Here is a 26513-nt window from a genome sequence, read left to right as displayed (position 1 = left end):
GGTGGTGAAGTTGAGAATATATTAAAACTATTGTTTTCCACAGAGACTTCCTTCCCAACAAACACCCATTCTGCTCACATCTACTTGACATAATCACAGAGAACAATGCAACACTCACTGTACTGACAACTGTTTGTAAAAAAACAGTTTCCAAAGCATATGCCACACAACACCTGTACTGTACCTGTACGGTCTATGTGTGTGGATTCATCCACAGTGGAAATGCAAACACACCTGGAGCAGCACAGAAGCAGAGCTGACAGCTAGGCTTTCACACATATTATATAATACCTGGAATACAGTAGGCCACATATGCGGTCAGCACGCAGACACACACAAAATAGGCTACGCACTCTGTTGATACACCATGTGTGTGACCAAAGAAATGCACACAAAGTACTATTTGTGCATGTGGGCTCACAGGTTTGAGAGTGTTTATGGGCTCAAAATGTGGTCATAAATATTTTGTACTTGTAAATCAGGATTTGTATGTGTAAAAAGATTTGTGTGTGGACTTAGCCAAAAAAAACCTGCAAGTTACAAGTACGAATTCTGACCCTATTTTTCTTCCTTTCATCTGATTGGTCAATGTCATGTCAATCACAAATGTAACAATCCAATCAGAGAACAGATGGGTTTGGCTGTCGGAGGGGCGCTTTTTTGAACTGCAGGTCTTTGAAGGGAATAAATGCCCTTTTACATGCCAACCCAGCGTTTTCCTTCATCACCACGAAGGAAAACAGTCTGTGGTGGCCCGAGTTTGGTGATTTTTGTGTCACAGGTTTACGTGCTTAATACAGGGACCTCCAGAGCCTTTTCAACAGCGCTGCGGACCTCGGGAGAGGGGGCAGTGTTGTGGAAATGGCACAGTCTTCACTAGTGGGGATAGTTACAAAGCCTTCTTCATTTTGAATTAGCAATACGTTTTTATTGAACATTTGAAGATAAAAAAACAGAAACTCTTGTAGAGGACATAAAGTCAGAGATAGAAACTACAAGGAGCAGGTGAATCTAGTACAGGTAGAGCTGCCGCAAAACCCCACAGAGCTCAGCAGCCAGCGCAACAAATTCTGGATCCTTGGCCTTTAGCTAGCAGTTAGCATTAGCGGCATATGCTGCCTCCATGCAGTGTTGCCAACTCCTCAGTAAGGAAAATCGCTATTGGTTGTCCTAAAAGTCGCTAGAAGTCGCCAAATGATGTCATCGCCTAATTTGCATAATTGGTCATGCTAATGTAATTGTAACCTACGTTGTTGGAGAGAAATAAAACCGTGGAAGAGACATAAAGTGAGTAAAAAATTTCCTAAATGCATTTAGAATTTATTTAGAACTACAAATTAAATTTTTAGCAATTTTTTTTTAATGTCACAATTCCAACCCTGCACCTTTATCCGGGCTTGGCACACAGACTCAAGCTTGTGTAGGTGAGGGAGATTTGGGTAGCGAGGTCAACAGTGATATATTTCAAATCACCGATGTCCAAAATCTTGACTGTGAGAGTTCAGAGAGTGAAGAAAAATGTAGCGACGCCCTGCAGTGTTCGTCTGGGACGCTTCCTACGCCTGCAGAGACCGATACCTTTCTCACTTTGTGTCTTGCAAATTTAGTCGCTCACGTTTCTGAGAAAACACAAACAACTGCTGTAAAGCTGAATTTTCAGCAGATAGTGACTGATATAAGAGAGAAGATTGGGGGAGACTTGACTCCTCTAAAAACTGTAAAAAACTTGTACATCATAATGTACAAAGACCTGTGTCGCAAATTTGGATCCAAATACGTGCTTCAGTTTGTGATGGAAAAGGGTTACGCGACTTTTGTAGCAGCCGTTGTGGACCTATTAAAAGCGGAGCTAAAAGCATCGAGTGGCTCCAGTCACGCGCTGAGACGTTTAGAAAGTGACAAAAGCGTTTCTCCAGCCAGTGAGAACAAAACGCAACAATCTGCTAGTGAGGACAAGGTACAATATGGATCCACAGGTTCCCAGAAAGACAGGCCGAGAAACTGTATCGTTAGGGCCCTCGCTTCTTTTTGTAGATCTTTGAGGAGGCTGTTCAGTTGCTGCATGAGCAGCGAATCAGAAACAGAGTGACAGAGTGAGCAGCAGCGGCTCTGTGGGGCCTCTCACAGTGCAGACATGCACTTTGATCGGACACTCTAAATCACTCACATAATTTGCTTCTTAATTTGGAAATAAAATGAGCAGAAAACGAAACAAATGTGTTTGTCAGAACATTTAATTGTTAAATGTGTATAATGGTTTGTAGTCTCATCAATCACAATGTAGAGACAATCGCACAAACTATTTAGTCAGAGCACTTTGAGTTGGTTTTGTCATTGTAGGTTAAATGTAGATATTTATTCTAGATATTTGGCACAAAGGCATCCTCAGCTCTGTAACAGAGAGGTGTTGGCTCAGTGTGAAAATGTCCTGATGATATCAGTACTTTTGATTTTAGCCTGACTGATCAAGTTCCAGTTAAAGGGTTTTGACTGTCTTGAGAGACGGCACATTGTAGACAGAGAGCCATATTCCTAACTGTAAAAATCAAAAAACAGTCTTAGGCTACATTCACTCTGCAGGTCTTGATGCTCAATTCCGATTTTTTGATCAAATCTGATTTTTTTGTCTGCTTGTTCACACTACAATTAAAATGCGACAGCAAACGCGCTCTAGTGTGAACGCTCAGAGCGGCCGCATGCGCAAAAGAAGACGTCACACACGACGCGCTCTGTTTAGACCCAGAGCAAACAGTATTGTGTGACTGATGGCCCTTAATGTAAAGACTTCAGACTTTACGTTTCCCAGTTTTGCTTTAAGTTATAAAGTTTTGTTATTTACATTTGGCCTAATAATGATCCTTACTGCTGTTTTAGAGGAGCGCTGCTTCTAGCTGCAGATTTCTGTCAGAATCTGCAGATTATACAGTACAAATAAAATGTTCACGTTTCTCCAACGTTGTCTTCCCAACAGTTTCACTGGATAGGAGCGTTCACCATGTCGGGCGCTGATAGTTGGCGTCTGTCTTGTGTCAGTGACGTAGAAGACTGATTTAATGCAACATGACCATCAAACAGCAGTCGCTTTCTAAAAAATCAGATATGTATCGGATTCAGCACCACATACGAAAGTGACCCAGATCGGATTTGAAAATATTGAATTTGTGTCGTTCACACCGTCACACCATGATCGGATAGATGAGTCGCAGAGGGTCAAAGAAGTCGGATTTGATGCGCTTTCCCCTGCATCCGATGTGAAAGGACCTTTATGCTGCGCACTGTGACTCACAGCCATGGTCCCGGGTCAGCCCTGACTTTGCGTTAAACTAATCCTAAAGTAATAATGGTATTTCTAACCACTGATATACCACAACTTTATCCTTTCAACAGCTGCTGAAAGTTAGGGCACCTAACTGCTATCAGATATTTATATAGAGATCCTCCAGCTTCAAACTGTATTACCCTTCAAGGACCTGCAGTCCAAAAAAGCACCCCATCCGACAGCCAAACCCATCTGTTCTCTGATTGGATAGTTACATTTGTGATTGACATGACATTGGCCAATCAGATGAAAGGAAGAAAAATAGGGTCAAAATTTGTACTTGTAACTTGCTTTTTTTTGGCTAAGTCCACACACAAATCTTCTTTTACACACACAAATCTTTTTTTACACACACAAATCTTCTTTTACACACACACAAATTCTGTTTACACATACAAATCCTGATTTACAAGTACAAAATATTTATGACCACATTTTGAGCCCATAAGTGTTCTGTGAGGTTAGCTCCCACATGTGTGACCCGCTCGCATGGGAAGGACAGAGTTAGCTTTTTACAATGGGGTGTTAGCATCCAAACATATGAGCCAACAGATGGAGGAGAGAGGAGTAGTTGGGACGTGGTCGTACGCAGAGAAAAAGAACTGATTTGAAAGAAAATGTTGGGAAAAAGAAAAGTGGAGAAACCACTGCGGGTTTGTATGTAATGACAGGCTTTATTTACAGTAAAATCTAGTAGTTTGCAGTAAATGTTATGACATCTGCAAAGATCTGAAAGAAACTAATGATGTCGCTGTTCACAGGACAAAATTAGATCACATAGGTCAGTGTCATGAGGGCCAAAGCGTCGGTGTGGACACCACATAATGCAAACTTCATGCATGACTCCAGCTCAGGACATATTTGCATGCCACCCTCCTCTCTCTGATTTCCACTGTTTCTTGCCTACGTCTACAATCTATGACAGAGATGCAGGGATTGAGTAATTTGTTTGTTTTTTATTGTGAGGTATAAAAACAGTTTTTTCCCCCATTCAAGGAAAGAAAGTTTACCATTTTCACACAAACAAATATCATTTAGGAAAATGACAGAATTATTTATTTTGATAAATAATGAAGTTGAGTGTAAATCGTCCACAAACCTGCGCATTTCTTTATGAACAGAAGGTACAGACGAGCCGTCTACGATGAGCTGTGCTGATATATGAACAGCTGTCTGTGACTACAGGCCTGATTATCTGCTGCGCTTTTTCCTCCCACGCCTTTGCCTCATAATACAATTTGATTTTTGCTGGTTTATTTGTTTACTTGTCTCTTCTCTAGCCACACAGTTGCAAGCGTGGGAATCGGAAAATCGTTCCTGTTTAATTTCATTCATTGATTTAAAACCAAAACAAAACATAAAAATACAGACTCTTTCCCAGTAATGCAATCATGTCAGTGTCTGTTTAACACTGTTGTTCTAAGAAACCTGCAAAAATACAGGCATAATTATGATTTAAATAAGGCAATGTCTGACCAAAGATTAGGTAAACCAGCTTCAGCACTCAATTTGGTTGCTGCTCAAAATGTATTTAGATTAGATACCCTGCCTTTTCTCCACTAAATGTGCAGTACAGAAGGTTTGTATTTTGTTTGATGGTCTTAATAATACAAATTTCTTAACAACCGAGCAGACAGGAGCCAAAAATAAGAAAGGCAAAGAACTGTGTTAACAGAGCCATCGCATCTCGGTCGTCATCTGTCTTTGACTGAAAACTGCGGTGCAGGTGGTACGAAAATGATTTAATGCTGTGTGACAGCAACAAAACTGAGCGTATGATTTAAAGGCACATTATCCAAGTAGTCGAGGTGCAATTAGATTAACCTCACCTAAGAGTGATGTTTACACCTCAGTCTGCAGAAACAGCTGGTGTTTCATATCCAGTGGCAGATGTGTCCCGTTAGATGTAATCCTTTATTGGTGGGCTTTACTAAATGTTTTACTTTTATTCCCCCTTGCAAAATGTCTTTACTTTAGTACTGCAGTATTTTCACAGCAGGGTGGGAGGTCTGAGGTTTTACATAACTGCTAGTATAACTTTTTCCTTCCTACTATAATACACACAACAAGCTTCCACTTTAGTCTGCTAAACTAAATTAAGCCATTGTTTTACCATTTTACAATCAGTCTTTTTAAATACTGTTTTATGCGTTATAGGCAGTAATAAGCAGCCATATTTTCAGTAAACAAAATATTTACATTGATTATCATGGAACCGCTTATTTTCAGCAACAGCAGACAAACAATATAGCACCACTGCTTTTCCTACCTTAACGTAGTCCACTGTGGCGTCGGGCCCGGCTGCAGGCTCCCTGGGGAACACAGACAGAGACAAGGTCCGATTTAGAGAACACATCCTGCCAAAAGGACCCAGATGGGACCTTTAGGTCCTCCTTATAGCTCCTATTACAAATAAACTGCACAGTCAAGGCCGCTCGCTGACTAGTGCTGAAGATGGGTATTCAGCCCTCGTCACTCCGTAGGAGATGAATTATAGGTGTGGAGGTGTGGCACTTTTTCTTTAAAGGTCTAACAGGGTGATCCAAACAAGTGCCTGTATGATAAGAAGCCAAACCTGCGCTCTAAAGCAGAGGGCTGATTCTTGTGGCAACGCAGAGTTAATCCACATCTACTACTGTAGGTCCCACTTGGGAGTGGGTTTCTCAAAGAAAAGAAAAAAGAATCAAGTGGAACCAAAGTTTGCACTACACTGCCTTAAGTCTCCTGTTTTCCCGGTTTCGCTGCCTGACTTTCACTCCCTTTCTTTTAGTGGTAAACATGTTCCCTTACTGCCTGTCTGACTTGGCCTCTCTCTCTCTTTCTCTCTCTCTCTCCTCCCCCATCATAACACATCACAGCCACACGCCTGCCATTCAGAGTCCACTGACAATTTCACAGAGAGGTTAGAGCACACACACAAACACACACTTTTCTAATTTCCTCTTTTTGCATTTTTCTGTAATTCTCTTATTCACAAAAAAATGCTTTTGTCCATCTTCCTAATCTCAGCTTACACGCGCTGCAGTTTTATCTGCTTTTTTAATCACTTTTGTTTATCAATTGTTTAAAGATCAGATTACTCATTTTCAGTCTTCGTATTTTTGTTCTCCGTTTGTTTTTTCCGCCAATGTTAGCTTGTCACATTTTATCCCTTAACAAAACTCTTTCTGTGCTCTCCATCTCTGCGTTGAACATTGGTACTCGAGTTGCAGCTCAGTCTCGACAGGAGGCTTACAACCAGGGGCTCAGTGAAAGGGGTAATTAGCTCAAATCCGTGGCTACATTACCAAGGTTGGTAGTTTAAATCCCTTAGGCCTGCATTGGTTTTCCCACGGGAATATTAGCACAGTCCATTACTTACCTAACCAAATATGTGCAGCTCTAAGCCCTCACAGTTTAAACATGGCCCCAAATAATGAGTGGGATTTAGTTATGTAACTGAACAGAAGCCCCCATTCACAACAATGTATAGTCATCATTCATGGAAGGTGTTCAGATCACTCTTACCCTTAATGAGTTTGCAGAACCGATGAAATGCAGCATATTAAACCTGATTCTATTTTAGGTGCACAGATCAGTCATCTGGCAGGTTGTCAGGGCTTACAGATGAAATCTGCACCGAGGTTTCCTCTCAGTGGCTGTGTCTGACACAATCAGGAACTTCCTGAAGGTGCTGAGAGAAAGCACTTTCAGCTGCACCACAAGGAGTCGCTACAGTAGGTCGCTCTGCCAGGTTGATTTTTTGTTTTGTTTTGTATTGTCACCTAAAATCAAACTGGGCATCCTTCACCAGTGTAAACCCCTATACTATACACTAAACATTCAGCCATTGCAATAATACCGTATATGTGTGTGTTGCATTTATGACATTATGACAGAATGATTACCAACAAAACTTCAAAATTGCCAAACGGATGAAAACAACATCCATTAGCATGTGTAGTCCTATTTGGAAACAGATCTATAAATGTATGCATGCATACCTGAGTACAAAATAAATCAAATTAAATGTATTATAAAGTAAAACTTAAAGCACTTGACTATACTGGAGCTGAACTAATTTCTTTGTGAGGTTTATTTGACGATTGTATGACTCAGTCCATCACTGTATTTGGAAAAAGCGCCATAAATTCAATTCAATTCAATTTTATTTATATAGCGCCAAATCACAACATAAGTCGCCTCAAGGCGCTTCATAGATACAGAGAAAAACCCAACAATCATATGACCCCCTATGAGCAAGCACTTTGGCAACAGTGGGAAGGAAAAACTCCCTTTTAACAGGAAGAAACCTCCGGCAGAACCAGGCTCAGGGAGGGGCTCAGGATTAAGCCTAATCTTGAAAGTAGAGATAGTGTCTGTCTCCTGAATCCAAACTGGAAGCTGGTTCCACAGAAGAGGGGCCTGAAAACAGGAGAAATATGCTCTCTCTTTCTAGTCCCTGTCAGGACTCTTGCTGCAGCATTTTGGATTAGCTGAAGGCTTTTCAGTGAGTTTTTAGGACATCCTGATAATAATGAATTACAGTAGTCCAGCCTGGAAGTAATAAATGCATGAACTAGTTTTTCAGCGTCACTCTGAGACAGGATATTTCTAATTTTAGAGATGTTGCGCAAATGGAAGAACGCAGTCTTACATATTTGTTTAATATGTGTGTTGAAGGACATGTCCTGGTCAAAAATGACTCCAAGGTTCCTCACAGTGTTACTGGAGGCCAAGGTAATGCCATCCAGAGTAAGAATCTGGTTAGATACCATATTTCTAGGCTTTTCAGGGCCGAGTACAATAACCTCAGTTTTATCTGAATTAAGAAGCAGAAAGTTAGCGGCCATCCAGATCTTTATGTCTTTAAGACATTCCTGCAGTTTAACTAATTGGTGTGTGTTATCTGGCTTCATGGACAGATAGAGCTGGGTGTCATCTGCATAGCAGTGAAAATGTATGCTATGTCTTCTAATGATGCTGCCCAAGGGAAGCATGTATAATGTAAACAGAATTGGTCCTAGCACTGAACCCTGTGGAACTCCATAATTAACCTCAGTGTGTGAAGAGGACTCTCCATTTACATGAACAAACTGGAGTCTATTAGATAGATATGATACAAACCACTGCAGTGCAGTACCTGTAATACCTACAGCATGTTCTAATCGCTCTAATAGGATATTATGGTCAACAGTATCGAATGTAATGTTGTGAAAGTTTTTTGAAGTCTAAGAATGGGGCGCTCTTTCAGGAATTCACGCTCTGAACCGCCCCCTTGCCTCACCTCCTAAACTGCCACAAAACTAGCAGCAGCATCGAGTTTGAAGATGTGATCAAGTGCTTTCGATCTACTCTACTTTCCACAGCATTTCCGAAATTGCTCCCTTTCATTCATTCCCATACAGATGCCGTGTGCTCATTCCTGAAACGTCTTTTCACATTTTTGGGGTTATTTTTTTTCACTGTAGACCATTTACAGAAGTAAGACAAGACAAGTTTCAGGTATTAGCAGAGACAGCAAACGAATCTGTTTGCCTGCTGTTAAATTCTCAATTTTCCTTTGCTTTTTTAAAAAAAAGTAAAATATACAACTATGAGGAATAAAAAACTAGATGGGTATGTGTATGCATCCATGCTCTCCCCCGCTATTCCAAAATTACAGGATGAAGCACCAAGCGATAGATGTAGCTTTCTTTTACTCCATCCATCCTCTTTCACTTATCCAATATAGGGGTCACAGTGGGGATGGCGCCTATCCCAGCTGTCTGATAGGTTGTGTACACCCTGGACAGGTCACCAGTCTACTGCAGGGTAATAGAGACACAAACATTTATGCTTACATTTGTACCTAAATTCAATTTTAAAAGTCACCAGTTAATCTAACACATGTCTTTGGATTGTGGGAGGAAGCTATAAATAGCCAGAGACCTTCTTGCCGTGAGATGACAGTGCTAACCACTGCACTGCTGACATGCTGACAAAATTTAAAATGTGAACTGCTGGTGTGATACTCTATATCAAAGCAATGGGAAGCTTCTACCAATGGGAAAAGAGCTGTGAGTGGCTGCAGAGCCTCTGTCCTATGTTATAAAAGCACCTGCTGCAGGTAATGCATTATGTTTGGCATACACTGATTAGTGCTTGATATTCAACGCTGAAGATAAAGGACATAGAAGCAGTAGAGGAATTTCTGTGGTTTGAAATCTGAACTAAAATCAGAAACTCACTGAACATTTTCTGTATCCATGTGTGTTGCTTCTCCGAGGTCAGTGGTTTGCTGGACCTTTGATGGGACCAAAGTTTTTTACCACTCCAACCACTTGCCCCTTGTAACCTCAGCCTGGATCTCCAGGATTAGGTGGGTTCAATGCAGACAGACAACACCCATCTACATCCTCCTGGGTTAAAAGTGCCAAAATTGAGGGAGGGAAATTCCCTTTTTTGAAAATTCCCCTCAGGCAGGTCAAAGGTCAGGCTCACAAACAGAGTGATAGCCCCGGAGCAAACAGAGATTCGGTGTCACTCCTTGTGTGCTAGGTTAGCAATGTTTACTCATCCTGGCTACAGCGTTAAAAGAATTTAAACAGAGCATGATGGATGTGCGATAGCGAAGCATTCCAGGGGACACGAGCTGACCACTGCGAGGCAGCACTCGCCACAATCTTTTTCTGGCTACTGTTGTTCTTTGCGCTTCACCGCACAATACTCAGCAAGACCACAACTGGCTTAAGTTAGGAACTACACTATATTTGTGTGTGTGGGAGAGAGAGTGTGTTGAAGGGAGGCTAAGACAGAGAGAGAGAGACAGACAAGGATAGGGAGAAATGGAAAAAGTTGATGGCAGCATGCAGAGTCTGAAGGCAGCCTACAGAGGTCAGTGTGCTTCCATTAGAAAGTGAAAAGTCTCAATTTACTGTCAGTTTGTGTTTATCTTAGCTGATTTCTATGCATTCTAGTTTTAATACCACAGGCTGAACAGTTATTCTAAAATAAATGGCATTAATTAATTCCCAAAAGGCATTTGATCTTAGTTTCGTACAATATGCTGCAAAACACACTGGCTCTGTTGGCAGACAGTTGTCCTACAATGCAAAGCAGAAATGAAACGGAGTAACAAAAACTAAATAAACTGATAAATTAGAATAAATTAGAATAAGAACGGCTCTGACACCTGGCATCTTTTCAGATACAACATCTTTTCAGTACAAACAGGTAAAATACAAGGCTAAATGTCATTTGCACTGCTGTAGATAGCAGATTTACTCTGAATCATCCCCTTTCCAGGACAATCTGTTGAGTTTAGCCTACAAAAGGACATTTTTAGTGAACCTTTTGTAATGATTCAGCTTTCACAAAACTACAAAAAAAAAAAACAATAATATTGAGTGCATTTGGAAAAAGGAAGTCCATTTTGTTCTTGATGATCAATGATGATCTGTTTACTGGTATGCATTTTATAGTGCATCCAAGGTATCCAAGGTAGCATAATGTTTAAAATTAAACACTGAACTATTGTTCTAAAGAAATGTTTGATATCTGTTTGTGTAGAATTTGCTTTCCTTGGACTTGAGATCCGTGCACGATTGCGTTTGCTTCGTTTTATCCATTTATACAATTTGTTGCATCTTATTTTATACAGTAAAGCACTTTCTGGCTCTTAAAAAGCACTATATGAACAAACCTTACATAAAGTACTTGTTAGTGAATTATTGTTAGCGGGTGGGGAATTCAGAATTTCATTTACACTATACAAATAAAAAGAAAAGTTTCAGATATCACCAGTCTGTTATTGTCCATCTATACTCCCTCCAACTCTGAACTCTGTCTGCTCAGTTTCCTCCTCCCCCTCCTTTCTTGGTGGTCCTAGAGCTGCCCTCAAAGGTCAACACAAAGACACATGGACCAATGGGAAGATAGTGTGACATAAGGTTAGGGGTCATAGGCCAGCAATGGACAGTCAGTGGTTACATTCCATAAAGACATACTCATCATTTTATAGAAATCTCTGCTGTGAATTGTTTGTAGTTTGAAACCAAATGACCAGAGGTGGGAGGAAACTCTGGAATTTGGAAAATTTCTGGGAGTGTTAAGATCACAGTAAGCAAGCAATCTATATGTGCACTAGAAAAATAAAAAGTTTGAATGTTTTAGTTTGAATAGGAAAAAGAATTTGTGTCAACTCATAAAAACTAAGAAGAACCAGCATAATTGAACAGGAAACTTTAAATTTGAGGATGTGGACTTGAATAAGATACTTTCCTTTCTGTCAGGTCATTAGCTGCCATCCTTACATTATGGCTCAGTCACCCTAGAGTCAAAATAGAAGAGCGTGTGACTAGGTGGTTGTCATGGTTGCACATGTCCTCAACCTCAGGGTGATCACTTTCAATCACAAGGTTTGCCTGGGTGCAGAAAGCACATGGCTACAAAAACTGTGGCCCAACTTGGCTTGACTGCGACCACACTGCGACAGATTGGAGTGCGCAAGCAAATTATTGCAGTCTAATTCATAAATGCAGACTTGCAGCTTGCCAACACACTGTAATCAATCTGACGACAGCAATTGACTGAGTGGGTGCAAACCTGGTCCTCGTCTTTGAAGCAACCATTTCAAAGGCATCGAGATCCAAAGTTTATTACTTAAAGTTGCAATAATTTTGGATCTGCTCTGACTGCTTAAAGGGAACACTATTGACATTCTTTGCTGTCAGCCTAAAGTGGAGTTAATGGCAAACAATCTAAATCAAATTAGACACGTTTTTAAAAAATGAAAAGTAGCTCAGAATGCAAAACTGTGTTATATCATCTGAAGTTATTCAGCTCAATTTTATTTGTATAACGCCAAATCACAACAACAGTCTCCTCAAGGTGCCTCGCCCCAGTGGGGCTGTGAGTTTTGGCCTGGAATAATTCAACAACTGAGTGGTAATGACGACAGAGAGTTCACAACACGAGAGAGACAAATATACTAACTGAGCCTTATTTGGAAATACTCTGGATTTGAGTCAGTAGATGGATAAGTTTAAAAACTCAACTGCGCTGATTCATCACTGAAACGACCAGGTTATCAAGCTATCACAGCAGGTCCCTGGTGGTTTGTTTATCTCCAGTTTCATGCTGAGCAAAAGATAAGACTGTGTTTTCGTGTTTTTCTACACAACAGCATGCTCACTTTCCTTCCGTTCCCTCTTTACCCAGTAACCTAATAATCGTATTTGTTTCCTGAGTATGTAGATATTTTAAAAAGATATGTTTAATTATCTGTAGTCTCGATATTTGGACTCAACATCTGAATGGTTCAAACCTGCACAGGTAATCTGAAGGAATAATCAAAAGCAACTTTTGCCTGATTCTCACAGTCTTAACTTGAAGTAAGGCTGGGGGTGGGGGGTGGGGGCGGTGTCAAGATCTCTGTCTAAATAAATAAATAAATCTGGGTAAATTCCCAGATGATTAAACATGCAACTATTTCACATTCAAAATGAGTAAAGACAATTAGCAGCCTATTTATGCAAGATAATTCATAATTTTACTGAGGGGGTTATATTGGCTGGGTCTGATTATTGAGGGGGGGGGGTCATAACCCCCTTAACCCCCCTGGAAATTACGCCCCTGGGTGGATGAGAACCGACATGCCAAAACTTTAGAAATATGCTTTCTTGATGAACTTTATCATCAGGTAATGGCTGAATTTTCATGAACTTTAATCAGTCAAAAGGCTCATTTATGCATGAAAGGTGTAAAAACTGGCACTTTCTGTGCTAGCTGTTTAAAAGAACAAGAAAATACCCATGAAGTTGTACTAACGTTGTGAAAGAACACACAAAAAAAGAACAATATGCTACTCATTATTTTGCCACCTGTACAGGCTGAATTTGACCTGGACAAATTGTCCCACTGTATGTCAGCGGTCTATGAAATCTATCCGGCATGGAGGCAGACAGATAAAAAGTAGAGACAAAGACTTCACAGTAGTCTCTGATCTGCCACGCCACACCCTGACCAACAAAGGTAACCCAACTGCTGGGGGCTACACGAATGCGCCCACAGACGCACATCACATGCACACACAAAGCTGGCTACATCAGATACAGTCTGTTGTAACTCTACACTAGAGATAGAAAGGTGGAGGACATGATGAGGGATGAGATGTGTGTGGGTTTGTGTGTGTGTGTGTGTGTGCTCCCTCTGAAGTTGAGCTAATCACTACACCCCCTCAGGGGTCTCTATACAACCTCACTTTTCTCCATCCAACTCCACACTGTCTCACTCTCCAGTCTGAAGAGGAGCAGTGTTTTCTCGAGAGCACTAACAGTCTCTGATCATCAAACATTGCCAGCCTTCAGAATGACAAGACACCCCTGCAACAATCACCTTTTATCATGATAGTACTGAACAAAAGGTGCTTCTTCTGAAAGATGGTTTCCCTACACAAACATCTGACAGATATAAAGATAAGCAACAGTCGTACTTGTGATGAAGACTGTCATTTGCCCAGAATGTGCAAGAACAAACCGCAGAATGAAAATGAAACTATAAACATCCAGAAGCATTATCCATGTTTGTCTGTGTTTGTGAACATGTTTACCTGTAACCATGGAAGTCATCAGCGATATTTTGGACCAGTGAAGAGGTCATGGACTGATGAGGGTACTCAGCAGTCAGTAATGCATTCTCATAAATTAAAGGCTCTGTGTGATTGGCTTTGGGGTCCCAGGTGTAGTTTCCATGTGTGAGGTTGACCCCTCCTCTTTTGCGCCGAGGCAGAGTCCCATGAATAGAGATTGGCTGGTAGGTGGCAGCTGGCTTTTCTGATAGGCTGCCACACTGGCCTGGATGGAGACTGCAGGACAAAAAGCAAACAGTTACTCACACTGGGAAATGTTACTATTGCTGATTTCTAATAAATGACTCAACAGCAGTGAGCTTATGATGGTTACACAGCTTACCCAGGTCTGGAGCTGAGAAGATCCATGGAGGATGTGAGAGAGGCCTGGTGCCTCCTGGAGGAGCAGGTATTATTGCTTGGGGCACCAAGAGGGCTGCTGGGTACTCCAGAGTGGCCTGTGCCTCCTCCCAGGGTGTGGTGTGCTTGAAGAGACCTGGGCAGACTAGCAAAACGCCCCTCTGCCATCATCCTCAACTCTGGAAACAAAACACATACAGACATTTACTGTTAAACAGTAATGACATACACCATGACTTTGGATTACTTAATAAAGATTAAGAACTTTACTGAGTTCCTGCAAATATAAAGGAAACTAAGTGAATGAATCAAACAAATTAGCTGTCTTCAGGTGTGTTATAACGAACAGTAATCTCAGCTATACATTTGTGTAACAATGGCTGACATGAAGCACTGACTGAGATGAAATGGCGCACACAGCCAGTATACAGTAGTTGTCTCTCTTTAATGGAGACACAAAGCCATCATTCTCACTCTCTTTCAAGTGTTCATACATACAGAAATACTTACTAGCACTTTTCGCTAATGTTTAGTAGATGCAGCAAGTTAATCTGACCTCTGAATAACACCCCATCTCTATTTAATGGATTTCCCCCCCTTTTTTTTTTAAAAAACAAAAAATTTCATGTGCACACTCTGAAACAAAATCTGTAGCTACACTGTGTCTGAAAACGAAGCCAATAAAATCCACATAAGTTAGCAAATGGATAACAATTTAATATTTCCACTGAAGAGGGGAAGATTAAAGTAAAGTAGATGTGCTTGAGAATTTCGCCTGAGCCAATTTTTATACAATAGTTGGATCGGAGCCACGTTTTCTTTTCTCCCACACCAGACTGAAGGCTGACTTCAGCCCTCTGTTAGTGGATATGAGAACAGAATAGAGGTCTGACCCTGTGTGCCTCAGTGTTATGTGATATTTTTAGCAACAACCTCTGAGTATCAGTATCAGTATAACACTAGGACATTTTCAAAATACTTTGTATTCCAGTAATCTCCTTAAAAACTGATTCATACACCAGATACTTAAAAAAAGGGAAAACAGAAAAAAAGAAAAGAGAGCAGCACTGCACCCAACTTTATTTTTGCCCATTAGCTAGATCTTGTGTAATGAACAGACAGACACAGTTATAAATACAGCATGATGAACATGACCGATAGGATGACAGGGAACTAAAACACAGGACAGAGAAATTCCCCTGCTGTGTGACGATGAGTGAACAGCACAGCTTTATCCGCTCTGAATCACTCACAGCACAGCAGTTAGTCATACTGTACAAACTAAAATAACACGGTAGCAGACTGGATTCAACTGACCCGCTCTCTAATCTCAAACCTAAGAATCTGATCTGAACAACTGAGCCCGTGTTTGCTATTGTTAAACAGCCTGATTATGATCAGAGAACACAAGCTGAAGGAACATAATCAAACTGACCGGTGTTCAACTGACCTGCAGTAACTGCAGAAAAATGCTGCTGGACCACTTTTACATGCGCATGATAATAACAAAAAAGATGATCCGCAACAAACAACAAAAACTAACAGCTCAGACGGACATCATTTCAGACCATGTGTACAGTACAGAAACGTGCCTCCTAGCAGCAAACTGTCTTACATTTAATACTTTGATAGCAAGCCGAAATGATAAAATGTCTTTGTAGCATTTTTGTTTAGACTTCTGCCAATGCGAACAGAACTAGCGCTTAAAAATATGTGAAAGCATAAATTGGAGCACTTGTTGGAGCAGCATTACAGCCACAGAAGTCAATTTCCCCGCTTCCAGGGCTGTGCTAAAGTATGCTCAATGACTGAGATGATTGATACCCTGTGTGATGTCTCCAAGATTTGTGTTTAGTAGCACTTTTTTGGTCTTTTGGCAAAAATACTCGCATAGTTTCTCATCTACGGCTGTTGTTTGCTGTCACGTTAAATGGCAAACGCTAGAGTTAACACCAGCTCAAAGGAGAAGGCTACAAACGAGAGGACACAACCTTTCAGTAGGTTCTTGGAGTTTGGTCACTCCTATAAATAAACCAGGACCGCCTTAAACTGGAACTAAATGCTAAAACTTAACTCCAGCAGGGGGTCACTGAGCCACCAGCTTGTAATCATGAATATCAATAAAAATGCAAATAATGGTTTAGAGAAAGGAACAGCTGGCTGGTTCAGGACTCTTCAGTGTACACAGTAAAAGTCCTTCTAAGGCATGCCGGGTCAGAGAGAGTGGATTCCTCTGAAGGGTAGAACGACTACAACAGGAGAAGCTATTATACGACCCTTGGGGACGGTCAGCTGTATGTGTATTTGTGTGTGTGTGGCCCTGACCATCTGCCAGACACAGACACACACTCTCCTGCAGAAGAGAATTGACTGACTCTCACTGATTGAAAACACAAACATTTAGCACTTACTCCCGTATACTGGGTCCGTTTAACTAATACATAAACAATTGATTCTGAGAGCTACAGCTACACTCTTGTCCTGTACATTTGCCTATTCTTTTCCAACCATTTATTTTTTTCTGCATTATTTCACTCTTCTCTCACTGGTCCCTACTCATCCATCTTCCCCCTTTCTCTTGTAGTCTCACACCCTCCTCCACGCAGACATGCCCTCCCTCCCTTCCTCCCTGCCTGTCCATCATGGCAGCTCCCAGACTTGTCCTTCTCCCTTTTCTTTATCCTTTTACCTCTTATATTAATGGACTCGTCTAGTTCCCCACCACTTTTATCTTTGTCCCTGGTTCACCCTCTCTTCTCCACAGCTGTTCAACCAGTAGTTATAACTCTGCAAATGAGTGCAAGTGCTTCCTATACCAAGTCTATTATTTCCTATGTATGGACAGTATACGCTATAGTGGGTCAGACAGATTTGAAAAGACATCCATGCCAAAGAATTTGTGTTTTATACCAGCAAGTTTTAACTTCACATTAGGTTTGAGTGACACTTGCTAGTGCCTTTTTTTCATGTACAAGGTGTGTGCACGTTAAGTAACGTAAAAACTTCTTAAAATCAGTATCGTAACGGTTAATACTAGCGCTCATAACATAATCCCTCAGAAGCACAAGTGACAATATAATCAGTATACGGCAGAAAAGATAGGGGTATCAACAAAAAAAATATCAAGAATGCTGAGTCATTATTTCTACAATTTTGACCCACATTTCAACTGGTATCAATTTTCGCTTGTTGTTTTACAGAAAAACTGTTTGTTTTAAATAATGTGCTTTCGTACAAACACACAGGAATGAACATTTCAAGATAATGATAAATTATTCATTCTAAGAGCTGGAGGAAAAAAAAAGTTTTTGCTTATAAATTTATTATTATTTTTTAAATCAAAACTAAACTAAAATGAAACAGCAGTAAGAAAAATCAACATATCAGAAACTTGATGCAGTCTTACCTTCAGAAACAACAAGAAATAACTATGTTTACATATTTCATGTTTACAAACGTACTCATGTTCATATACTAACAGTGCAATGTAGACGGTTACAAAGAGGAAAAACAGTCATAAAGTTTCAGTTTTTATTCCTCAGGTTCATTTAATAAATATCCTTCAAAATGCCCAATCATTCCCCTGCAATTGGTGGATCCTTATTCAACTGTCACATTGTTATTGTATTTAAACTGGTTATGAGGAATATTTTAAGAAGGTATTTATGCTATCTTACCTAAACATATGGTAGCCCAAAGCTGAGTACAAGTAAAATTTTTGTTATTACCTCAACCCAGTAAGATTGGGTAGCTAGACAATTCCAAAATAAATGGTTAAAAGGGAAATTCACACAGTTTCACATGTTCATAAAGGTCTGCCAGCCAATAAAAAGTTTTATTCTTTAGCCATGTAACAGACAAAACATCCTCAAGTGAGATTTGGTTTGTCACCAACACTAGTGAAGGCCTTGGGTTTGGAACAATAACATTTGTGCACAAGACCTTGGAGGGGGGGGGGGGACGTGTAGGTTAACGGGAAGAGGAAATGGCAGTATAAACATTTAGAGGACAGCAGTTCATTATAAAGAATTACTATCAATAAAACAAATATGCCTTCCTCCTTTTCACAGAGTATCTCTTGAGCCATTTCCATCTGAAGGACACTACTTTTGCAATCGGTTCAATTCAATTTAGTCAAATGTTTTGATGGTGAGCTCTCTCAGCATCTCTCCAGCCAACCCAACACATCAGCCAGGAGGCAGAGAGCTCTTTGGCTAATCCACTCAAGTAGTGGTTTTAAAATATTGGCCTTTTTGGGGAACATCAGGAGTCTTTAAGAGAGTTCCGCGAATCTCTTTTAGTCCTTTGGTACCATGGACAGATGGTTTACAAAACACAAACCGAGCGTCTAGATTAAAAAACACACTCGATAAAATGCTTCAAAAATAAAGTAGGGTTTTAACATTAAGCTTCAGATGCTGCAGAGGTGGTCTGTCATTACACACGAGCATACACACAACCGGGAGGACGAGCGCAAACATCAACATGCTTGGGAATGAGGGATTTCCTCTGGCTGGCTTAAAGTGTCTTCCTGCTTTAACATGCACGCAAATACTCATGCGCATGCACACACACACACACATTAGGAAAACCACCCCTGGCCAGAAGTGAACAATGGGAACAACTGTCACATGACCACTGTGTAGAGCCAGTCTTTGTTAGAGAGAGGGAGAGGTGTCCTACTGCGCTCTTCAGTGCGTGGGCTCACCAGTGTGTGTGTGTGTGTGTGTGTGTGTGTGTGTGTGTGTGTGTGTGTGAGAAAGAGTGTGTGTGTGTGTGAGAGATGTGTTTAACATATTAATGAGGCTCTTATTAAATCCCACAGCAGTAGCTGCCATTTCATACTTCTAAACCTTTGTGCACATCTCTCACTCTGTCAGACAGTCACACCTAACTTCCCCTCAGCATGTGCACTCATTTTGTACATTTACGCATCAGTCTTAACTGTACAGTCACTGTACACCACACTGTCAGACAGTTGCACGAAGTGGCAGCTGAGTAGGTGATGAATGGAGCTTGTAGATTTTCACTTCAGTAAAAGATGCAGAGTGAACTGTCAGGAAGAACCTGCAACCTTAAATCTGAAACCAAGTTTCAAATGATGTTTGAACTACAAAGATTGCACTGCATTGTGGGATGCACTTCTGACATCTTCTCATGTGTAAACAATTGAATTAAAAAGCTGATATATTTAATTATTTGTTAAATTGATCAAATTAAAGGCTATATATGCCTGAAGCATTGGTTAGTGTTATCACTGTCATCTTATTGTTATTTCACAACTAAAGCTATGCTACTTACAAGGAAGCACGGATAGTGCAAGCCAGGCTGTATAACAAATTCTGGCTTATCTCCAAAAGGAAAATCACCAGGACAGTGATTGGTTTCATTTACTCAAGCTTTTGTTGAGAAAACAGGCAGAACAAAAACAGGAAACAGGTTAAGTAAGGTAAGGTAGCACATACCCACTACATTAACTACATGTGGACTCAAAAGGATCCCAAATGGATCGATATGAAGCAGGAAAAAAAAAAAAAAAACCTGCTAAATATGTTACTCTAAATGTAAATTGATTGGCACTTACATACTTAATTTGATCACCCCAACCGCTTCTTACAACAAGCCCCAATTACCCATTTACACGCACATTCATACAAGGGCTTATTTCTGTGTCCAAGTGTTTCACACCTAGCATTCACACTCCAATGGTTGTATCGGAGCAACTCGACGTTCAGTCTCTTGCCAAAAAGCCAGTGATCAAACCACCAAGCTTCTGATTAGTAGATGATCTCCTCTACCTCCTGAAGCGCAGCCACCCAACACTTCTTCACATAAATGACTAAATCAGTGTTTGACATTTTGGGTAACAGACCCATTTGCCTTCTCTCTGACAGTTCGATGGCAAGACTGATCCCACTTCAAGCCTTTTCATACTTGTCTGTACAACAATAAGGAAAGGTTAGAGCTAGAGGATAATGATGTGAGCTTAGCATAAGGACGAGGGGTACCTGTAACACCATTTCAAATCTTGTAAAGCTTTTTTAAAATGTCATTAAACATCATGTAATGTGCATAGTAGAAAGGTACCATTGTGCTGTTTTTGTCCATATTTCCACGTCATCTGTCTTACTGCTTTAATAAAGAAAAATTGCAGGTTCTAAGTTTAATTCAAAAATACTTAGCCTCTTTGACACAATCCACATCACTGATGTTGAAGATGCTGTGTCTAGCCCAGATGCTTCAAAGTTCCCAACTATATTATTTAGTATACTGCTGGATGGATAAATCTGGATCGTACTCTCTGTATTTGTCACATGTTTGTGTCTCTCTAAAGTCTTCTGGGCATCGGATGCAAGCATTAGAGGAAAATGTACAATATTTTCTTCAGATTTAAAGTACCACATATTGGTGATGACCAAGTAATGCAGCAATGTACTTAAATAAAGACCATAAATATCTGTTTTTCCCCCTTTTCCAGCTATGCAGGGTCTCTGTCTTTGCAAAGATTAGTAGGTTGTATAGTGCTGATGGCTTACTGGAATACCAAACAACTGACACCACAAGGAATCCAAGTAACACAACACTACACATACAATACTGACCCTGGAAACACACAACCGTCACAAATCTGTGCTCCTTGCATCTGACACAGACACATTTTAGCATTAAAGGCTGAATCTCATTGGTTTACTCCAACTCCACTGAGAAGTTCAGACATGACACTGACTAATGTCTGAAGCAACCTGCTGCATACATGTGTTCCCCCCCCCAACATCAACACCACACAGACACACATGCCTGACTCTGTCATCATTTAGTTGGTGGCTTGCTGTTTAAAGATGTGATCTCATAACTGAGAGGTCAGAGTTTCAGCCTCGACCTGTCAAAGTGATCGTGAGCAAAACAGCAAAGCGCTGTCTGATAAGAGCTTTTAATTTACAGTTTTGTTTTAAACTCACAAATCTTTTAAGTCATATGTCACAAACACATATTCATCATCTTCGTATTTAGCAACGACTAATTTTAGGTGTTGTAAAGTGTTAAGCAACGCCATCTCTGACAAGCAGCCAGATTTTTGAGTCATTTATCACATCGAGTCAGGATAAGCAAATGCTTAAGTGAGCGAGCCTAACAAGAAAAAGAAAATGATGAAAGAAATGCCGTTGGTCTTATCTTTCATATTTCGTGTAATTATTTCCTGCTGGGTTTTCCACAGCTAACACCACCAATCCCAGCAACCGCAGTTACACCCAGCGCCTTGGGATGGCAACTTATTGCTCAAAAAAAAAAATCCCAGAGTAAATTTTACTCACTGGGAGCTGTAAACAAGGAAACCAAGAGGGATGGACGGACAGACAGCTGTGAGATGAAGGGAAAGCACAGCGGCGTAGGGAGATAAACAGCAGCCAGAGAAAGAAAGTAACAAGTAGAAAAACAGACAAACGGGGGAAAAAAATTGCATTCAGAAGACGATCATAAAGATAGCTGCCTCAGCTCCATCTCCTCTGCTGTCAACTTCCCCACATACACATTCCTACACCCCACTGCATACAAGTGTGCTCCTACAAACTTCTCATTCCTACCTGCAAGTGTGAGCTCCTCCTCAGTGTGTGATCGCTGCCCTTTTCTCTCACTTCACAAACTTATTGACTTTCATAATTTGAATGACTGACTAGCTAAAAATTGCTGACCGGCTCCTTTGGATGGGCAACAACAAGTAGCGCAGCATTGTCACAAACTCTGCCCTCCTCCTCCTCTCTTTGGGGAGTGATTTGTGAGCTCTCAGCCCCGCCTTTCATGCACTTCTGTGTTTGGGAGGAGTTTTCTTTCTCTTTTAGCAGAGTTGTCTTCTACCCCCCAGCACAGAAGAAAACTCCCACATACCCTCCTCTCCTCCATCTCCCCCTCCTCCGTATTGCCTTCACAGCCTCATATTTCATGCTCTCAACCTTTTTCTTTGGTACCTCTGACACCAACACCACCAACTAGTCTGGTACTTAAAGAAGATTTAGAGGTGACCTAATGTTGCTATTTGCAGAGAGGCTGAAAAATGTGGTCTTGGCATGAATGTTGCACGTTTGAGCAACCTAAGGCGCTCTCAAGCCTCATGGACTTTAAGCACTTGACTCAGTGTCAGCTGAAACATAAATCAGTAGAGTTTAGAGTCTACTTTGGTGCATTCTTTTAACAGGAATGCTGGCGAGAATGATTAAATTTCATCTGTGAAAGAGAAGAAGCAAGAAGAAGAGCTCTCCTTGTGTCATTACATCAGGTATGAGCTCATTTTTAGCCCGTGTTGTTTGAATGTGTGTGCGGCTCTGCTCGCCAGCCCTCAGGACAACACTCTCCTGTCTTTGTGCTCCTGTTCCTCTGTATTGTCTAGAGGTGATAACACACAGACACGTGCACACATGCATGTTTATGTGTGAGTGTGTGCGTTTCCTGTCAGACAATACAATAAGCCCATCCTGCTGCGGTGAAAGCCAGGATGATCAGATGACCCACATTAGACACACACACAAAAATGCTACATACATGCATGTGTTTTGATCTCAAGTTGTTCACACTACATTTGTCAAAACTGAGGAACCTGAATATTGTTTTTAATTTCTCTTTTACCTGCAGTTCAGAGGTTTTAGGTATTCATTAATGTTCCAACATTTGGGGACACGACATTATCGCCCAGCAGGAAGAAAGGCACTAACTTTCAGTTTGTACTTTTATAAGAAGTTGCGCCTGACTTTTCAGGTTTGAAATAAAAACGAGGACACACACAAAAATTTCAGGTACCAAATCTTCTGGTTTGATTTCTAAGTGATTTAAATAATTTGTTCCTGTCTGTGTCTGATCATGCCTTCTAGTAAAATCTGGTCATAAACCATAAGAATGATAAACAAAACAATGAACATTTTTACATTTAGCTCTGTGACTCCTTTACTATAAAGGGATCAAGTGATTTCTATAACCTGGGGAAGGAGCTATAGAGAAACTGAAAGCCCAAGCCAAATTACATTTGCATTTTATCCTCTATTTTGATTTTGCCTGTTAGCAGTATTTGCAGTGAGGCAGCACAACTAGTTAAAGATTTGCATTTCTTAAAAAAAACACCACAAATATTGAGTAAATCTGGTCACTAACAAATTATCTCCTTAAATTAAAAAAAAGAAACGAAACTTACTTCTTGCCCTCTTCTTGACGATGAACAGAGAGCACACTGTGAATGTTAGAGGCCAAAGCCTAGAAGCTGCTCCTGGACTCCTGCCTGCGTGGAGTGCTATTTGGAAGTAAAAGCTAAATGCATCTGAAGCAGATTTTGTTTTAAAGTGCCTTTTCACAAAGGCATGTAAAAATTCTTGGCATGTTGTACGCAAGGGTGGTATTTCCAGAAAGCAGCACGGTGAGTCAGAAGTATAATCTGTCATCATCTCCTGAATCACCTGAGCTTCCCAAAATGTGAGGGCCTGGAGTGAGGAGCAGAAGCATTATCCTTCCAAACTGAGTGGCACATGTCTTTGTGATGAAAACGCAACCACCCTTTCATCTAAGCCCACACAGAGGTGCATCTATAGTTTACGGTAAATGAGTATGTGGCAATAATGCAATGGAAAAAAAAGAGTCACAAGTCTTGTAAACTTTGATGAGGTAAAGTTGTTTTACCAATTTGAAACACCACGACATACTTGGAGTTTGGGGCTGAAATGTCACTCTAAAGCAAAACAGATTAAATTAGCACTACAATGTCTACAAAGCACCAGTGATTTCCTGCTGTTTGAAGTTTGATTGAATTTGCTGTTTCTTCTTGTTTTTGATTGCTTAAATATTAGGAAGCGTGCAACATCAAAGCTTTATCTTTTAGAAAAGTGGAGAAACAAACTGTTTACATAACTAGATTTTTTTTTAAAAAATGTTTGGAGATTACCACACCATAACAGCCATTTCCTGCACTTCCTGTTGGTGTTAGTCCTTAGCCCAAACCCTCCTTTGACACATGGACACTAAGGTAGCACACTGGAACAAAGCCTTGCTGGCACTTTGAGGTTGGCACCGTTTTTCCACCCATACACACCAGGGTGCAAGTAAACCATTAAGTAGATGGGCTTGGCGTCACTCCCAACTGAAGCTGCTTCCTGCAAAGAACAGGATCTGCTATTACAAGTTTATTACAGTCACTTCCCTCATTCTGTGGTATTCCTCTTGCTTCTCAATAGGAAGCTCTGAAGTAAAGAAAAATCAAGCATAGATTTCAACCTTTGTTCCATTTTTACTTTTCTCTCCATCAGCTCCTTATTCCTTGCTGCTCCTTTATTTTTCTTATAGCTCTGTTTACAGATGCTTGTCTTTCCATGTGTGTATTTCTGATCAGTAAACATTTCTCTGTTAATGCCACTCCTCATTCCTCCGTTGCAGCCTCAGGGTCTTAAAAAAAAAAAAAAAAAAAAAAAAAAAAAGAAGGAAAAAAGAAAAGGCAGGTCTTTGGCTGAAGAATCAGTTCAGGTAGAATTAAATCTGCTGGTTTCTGACTTATGCAGTCATGGTTTCTGTGGAACAGCTACGTCAGTCAATACGTCAATTACAGCAGCTTATCAGAATCAGAATCGTGTTTATTGGCCATGTATATGTGCAGACACATACAAGGAATTTGGTTCCGGTAGATGGTGACTCTCAAGCACAGCAATGTAAATTACGCGCACACACACACACACACACACACACACACACACACACACACACTGTGTAAACCAACCATAAATAACCAATCTAAACTTATATACATAGAATACAGGATGACAGAAATGAAATGAGGTGGAATGAATACTACAGAATGTACATAAGGTGCAGTTGTAGTCTGGCAGTGGGAGCAGTGTGACAGGTCAACTGTTTAGGAGGGAGATGGCGAGGGGAAAGAAACTGTTGGGTGGTCCTGGACTGCAGTCTTCTATACCGTCTGCCAGAGGGCAGCAGATCAAAAAGTCTCTGTCCAGGGTGTGAGGGGTCTGTGATGATTTTCCCTGCCCGTTTCCTGGTTCTTGAGAGGTACAGATCCTGGACGGAGGGCAGGGGGGCGCTGATGATCCTTTCTGCTGCCCGTACAGTCCGCTGCAGTCTGCTCCTGTCCTGTTTAGTGGCTGCTCCATATCAGACTGTGATGGAGGAGCACAGGACGGACTCAATGACCACAGTGTAGAACTGGATTAGCAGCTCCTTTGGAAGACTGTAGGGTTAGGGGTTGTCTCAGGAAGTAAATCCTCTTCTGGGTCTTTCTGAGGATGGCGTTGATGTTGGTCTCCCACTTCAGGTGGGAGATGGTTGTACCCAGGAACTTGAAGATCTTCACAGTCGACACAGGGCTGTCTGATATGGTGAGGGGGAGCAGAGTTGAGGGATGTCTCCTGAAGTTCACTGTCATCTCTACAGTCTTAAGAGTGTTCAGCTCCAGATTGTGCTGACTGCACCAGAGTACCAGCCGCTCAACTTCCTGCTGGTATGTGGACTCATCACCATCCTGAATGTGGCCAATGACGGTGGTGTCATCTGCAAACACATTTATGTATAATGTGTTCCATAAAGATTGCTACGTGCAATCTTTAGTCATTTATTGAATGTGTTCATAAAAAAGGACCAAATACAGTGTTATTCACACTGTCATAGTTACAATGACATTGATCTATGATTCATTCAATCATAATAAAACACACCTAACTCAAAGAATAAACCAGTGCCGTCTATACATAACAGACAACTTAAAGAACTTATGTTAAATTGTATATAGGGCCATCTTTGTGTACTGTGTTACGAGCAGGCTATCACAAAAGAAAAAACAAACAAACAAATAAATAAAACAAATCCTTTAGTTGAAGCTACAAAAATGGCAAAAGGAGAAGTGACAGACCTAAAAACTATCTACATGAAATGAACAGTATCTGAACATCACGTCCTTAAAAAACAGGAAATAATCCAGCAAAGACCTGACACAGGACCTGAGCGAAGCAATGTGCTCTTTCCATTCCCCTGCTACTCACCTCATCAGAAACAGTCTCAGTGGAAGGGTGGCTGTCAAGAAGCCATTACTGAGGAAGGGAAATGGAGAGAAAAGGCTGAGGTATGCCAAATTACACAAGAACTGGACTGAAAATCAGTTTCAACAGCCCTTATGTAGTGATGGATCCACATTTAAAATGTTTAGTTCAAATCGTCACGAACATACACAGAGGAGGGAGCCAACACCCAAAGAGGAACTTTGAAATG

The 26513-nt window shown here is 40.8% G+C and overlaps 1 protein-coding gene across 3 annotated transcripts in view; it reads right to left on the bottom strand.

Moving 5' to 3' along the window:
• Window positions 1–26513, bottom strand: part of bcar3 (BCAR3 adaptor protein, NSP family member) — a 79784-nt gene that overhangs the window by 29467 nt on the left and 23804 nt on the right. The window contains exons 1-4 of one of the 3 annotated variants that reach the window (XM_076875676.1): window positions 23446–23550; window positions 14251–14446; window positions 13890–14144; window positions 5589–5631 (exon numbers count right to left, since the gene is read on the bottom strand). In XM_076875676.1, coding sequence (XP_076731791.1) covers window positions 5589–5631; window positions 13890–14144; window positions 14251–14438 — 486 coding nt within the window. In that variant the 5' untranslated portion in view covers window positions 14439–14446; window positions 23446–23550. Of the gene's footprint in view, window positions 1–5588; window positions 5632–13889; window positions 14145–14250; window positions 14447–21850; window positions 22021–23445; window positions 23551–26513 lie in introns of those variants that run through there. The other 2 variants (XM_004562057.5, XM_076875674.1) reach the window with 2 other exon arrangements.

Source organism: Maylandia zebra, linkage group LG17 (assembly GCF_041146795.1).
Source record: "Maylandia zebra isolate NMK-2024a linkage group LG17, Mzebra_GT3a, whole genome shotgun sequence".
Taxonomy (NCBI): domain Eukaryota; kingdom Metazoa; phylum Chordata; class Actinopteri; order Cichliformes; family Cichlidae; genus Maylandia; species Maylandia zebra.
This window is presented reverse-complemented; position numbering and strand designations above follow the sequence as displayed.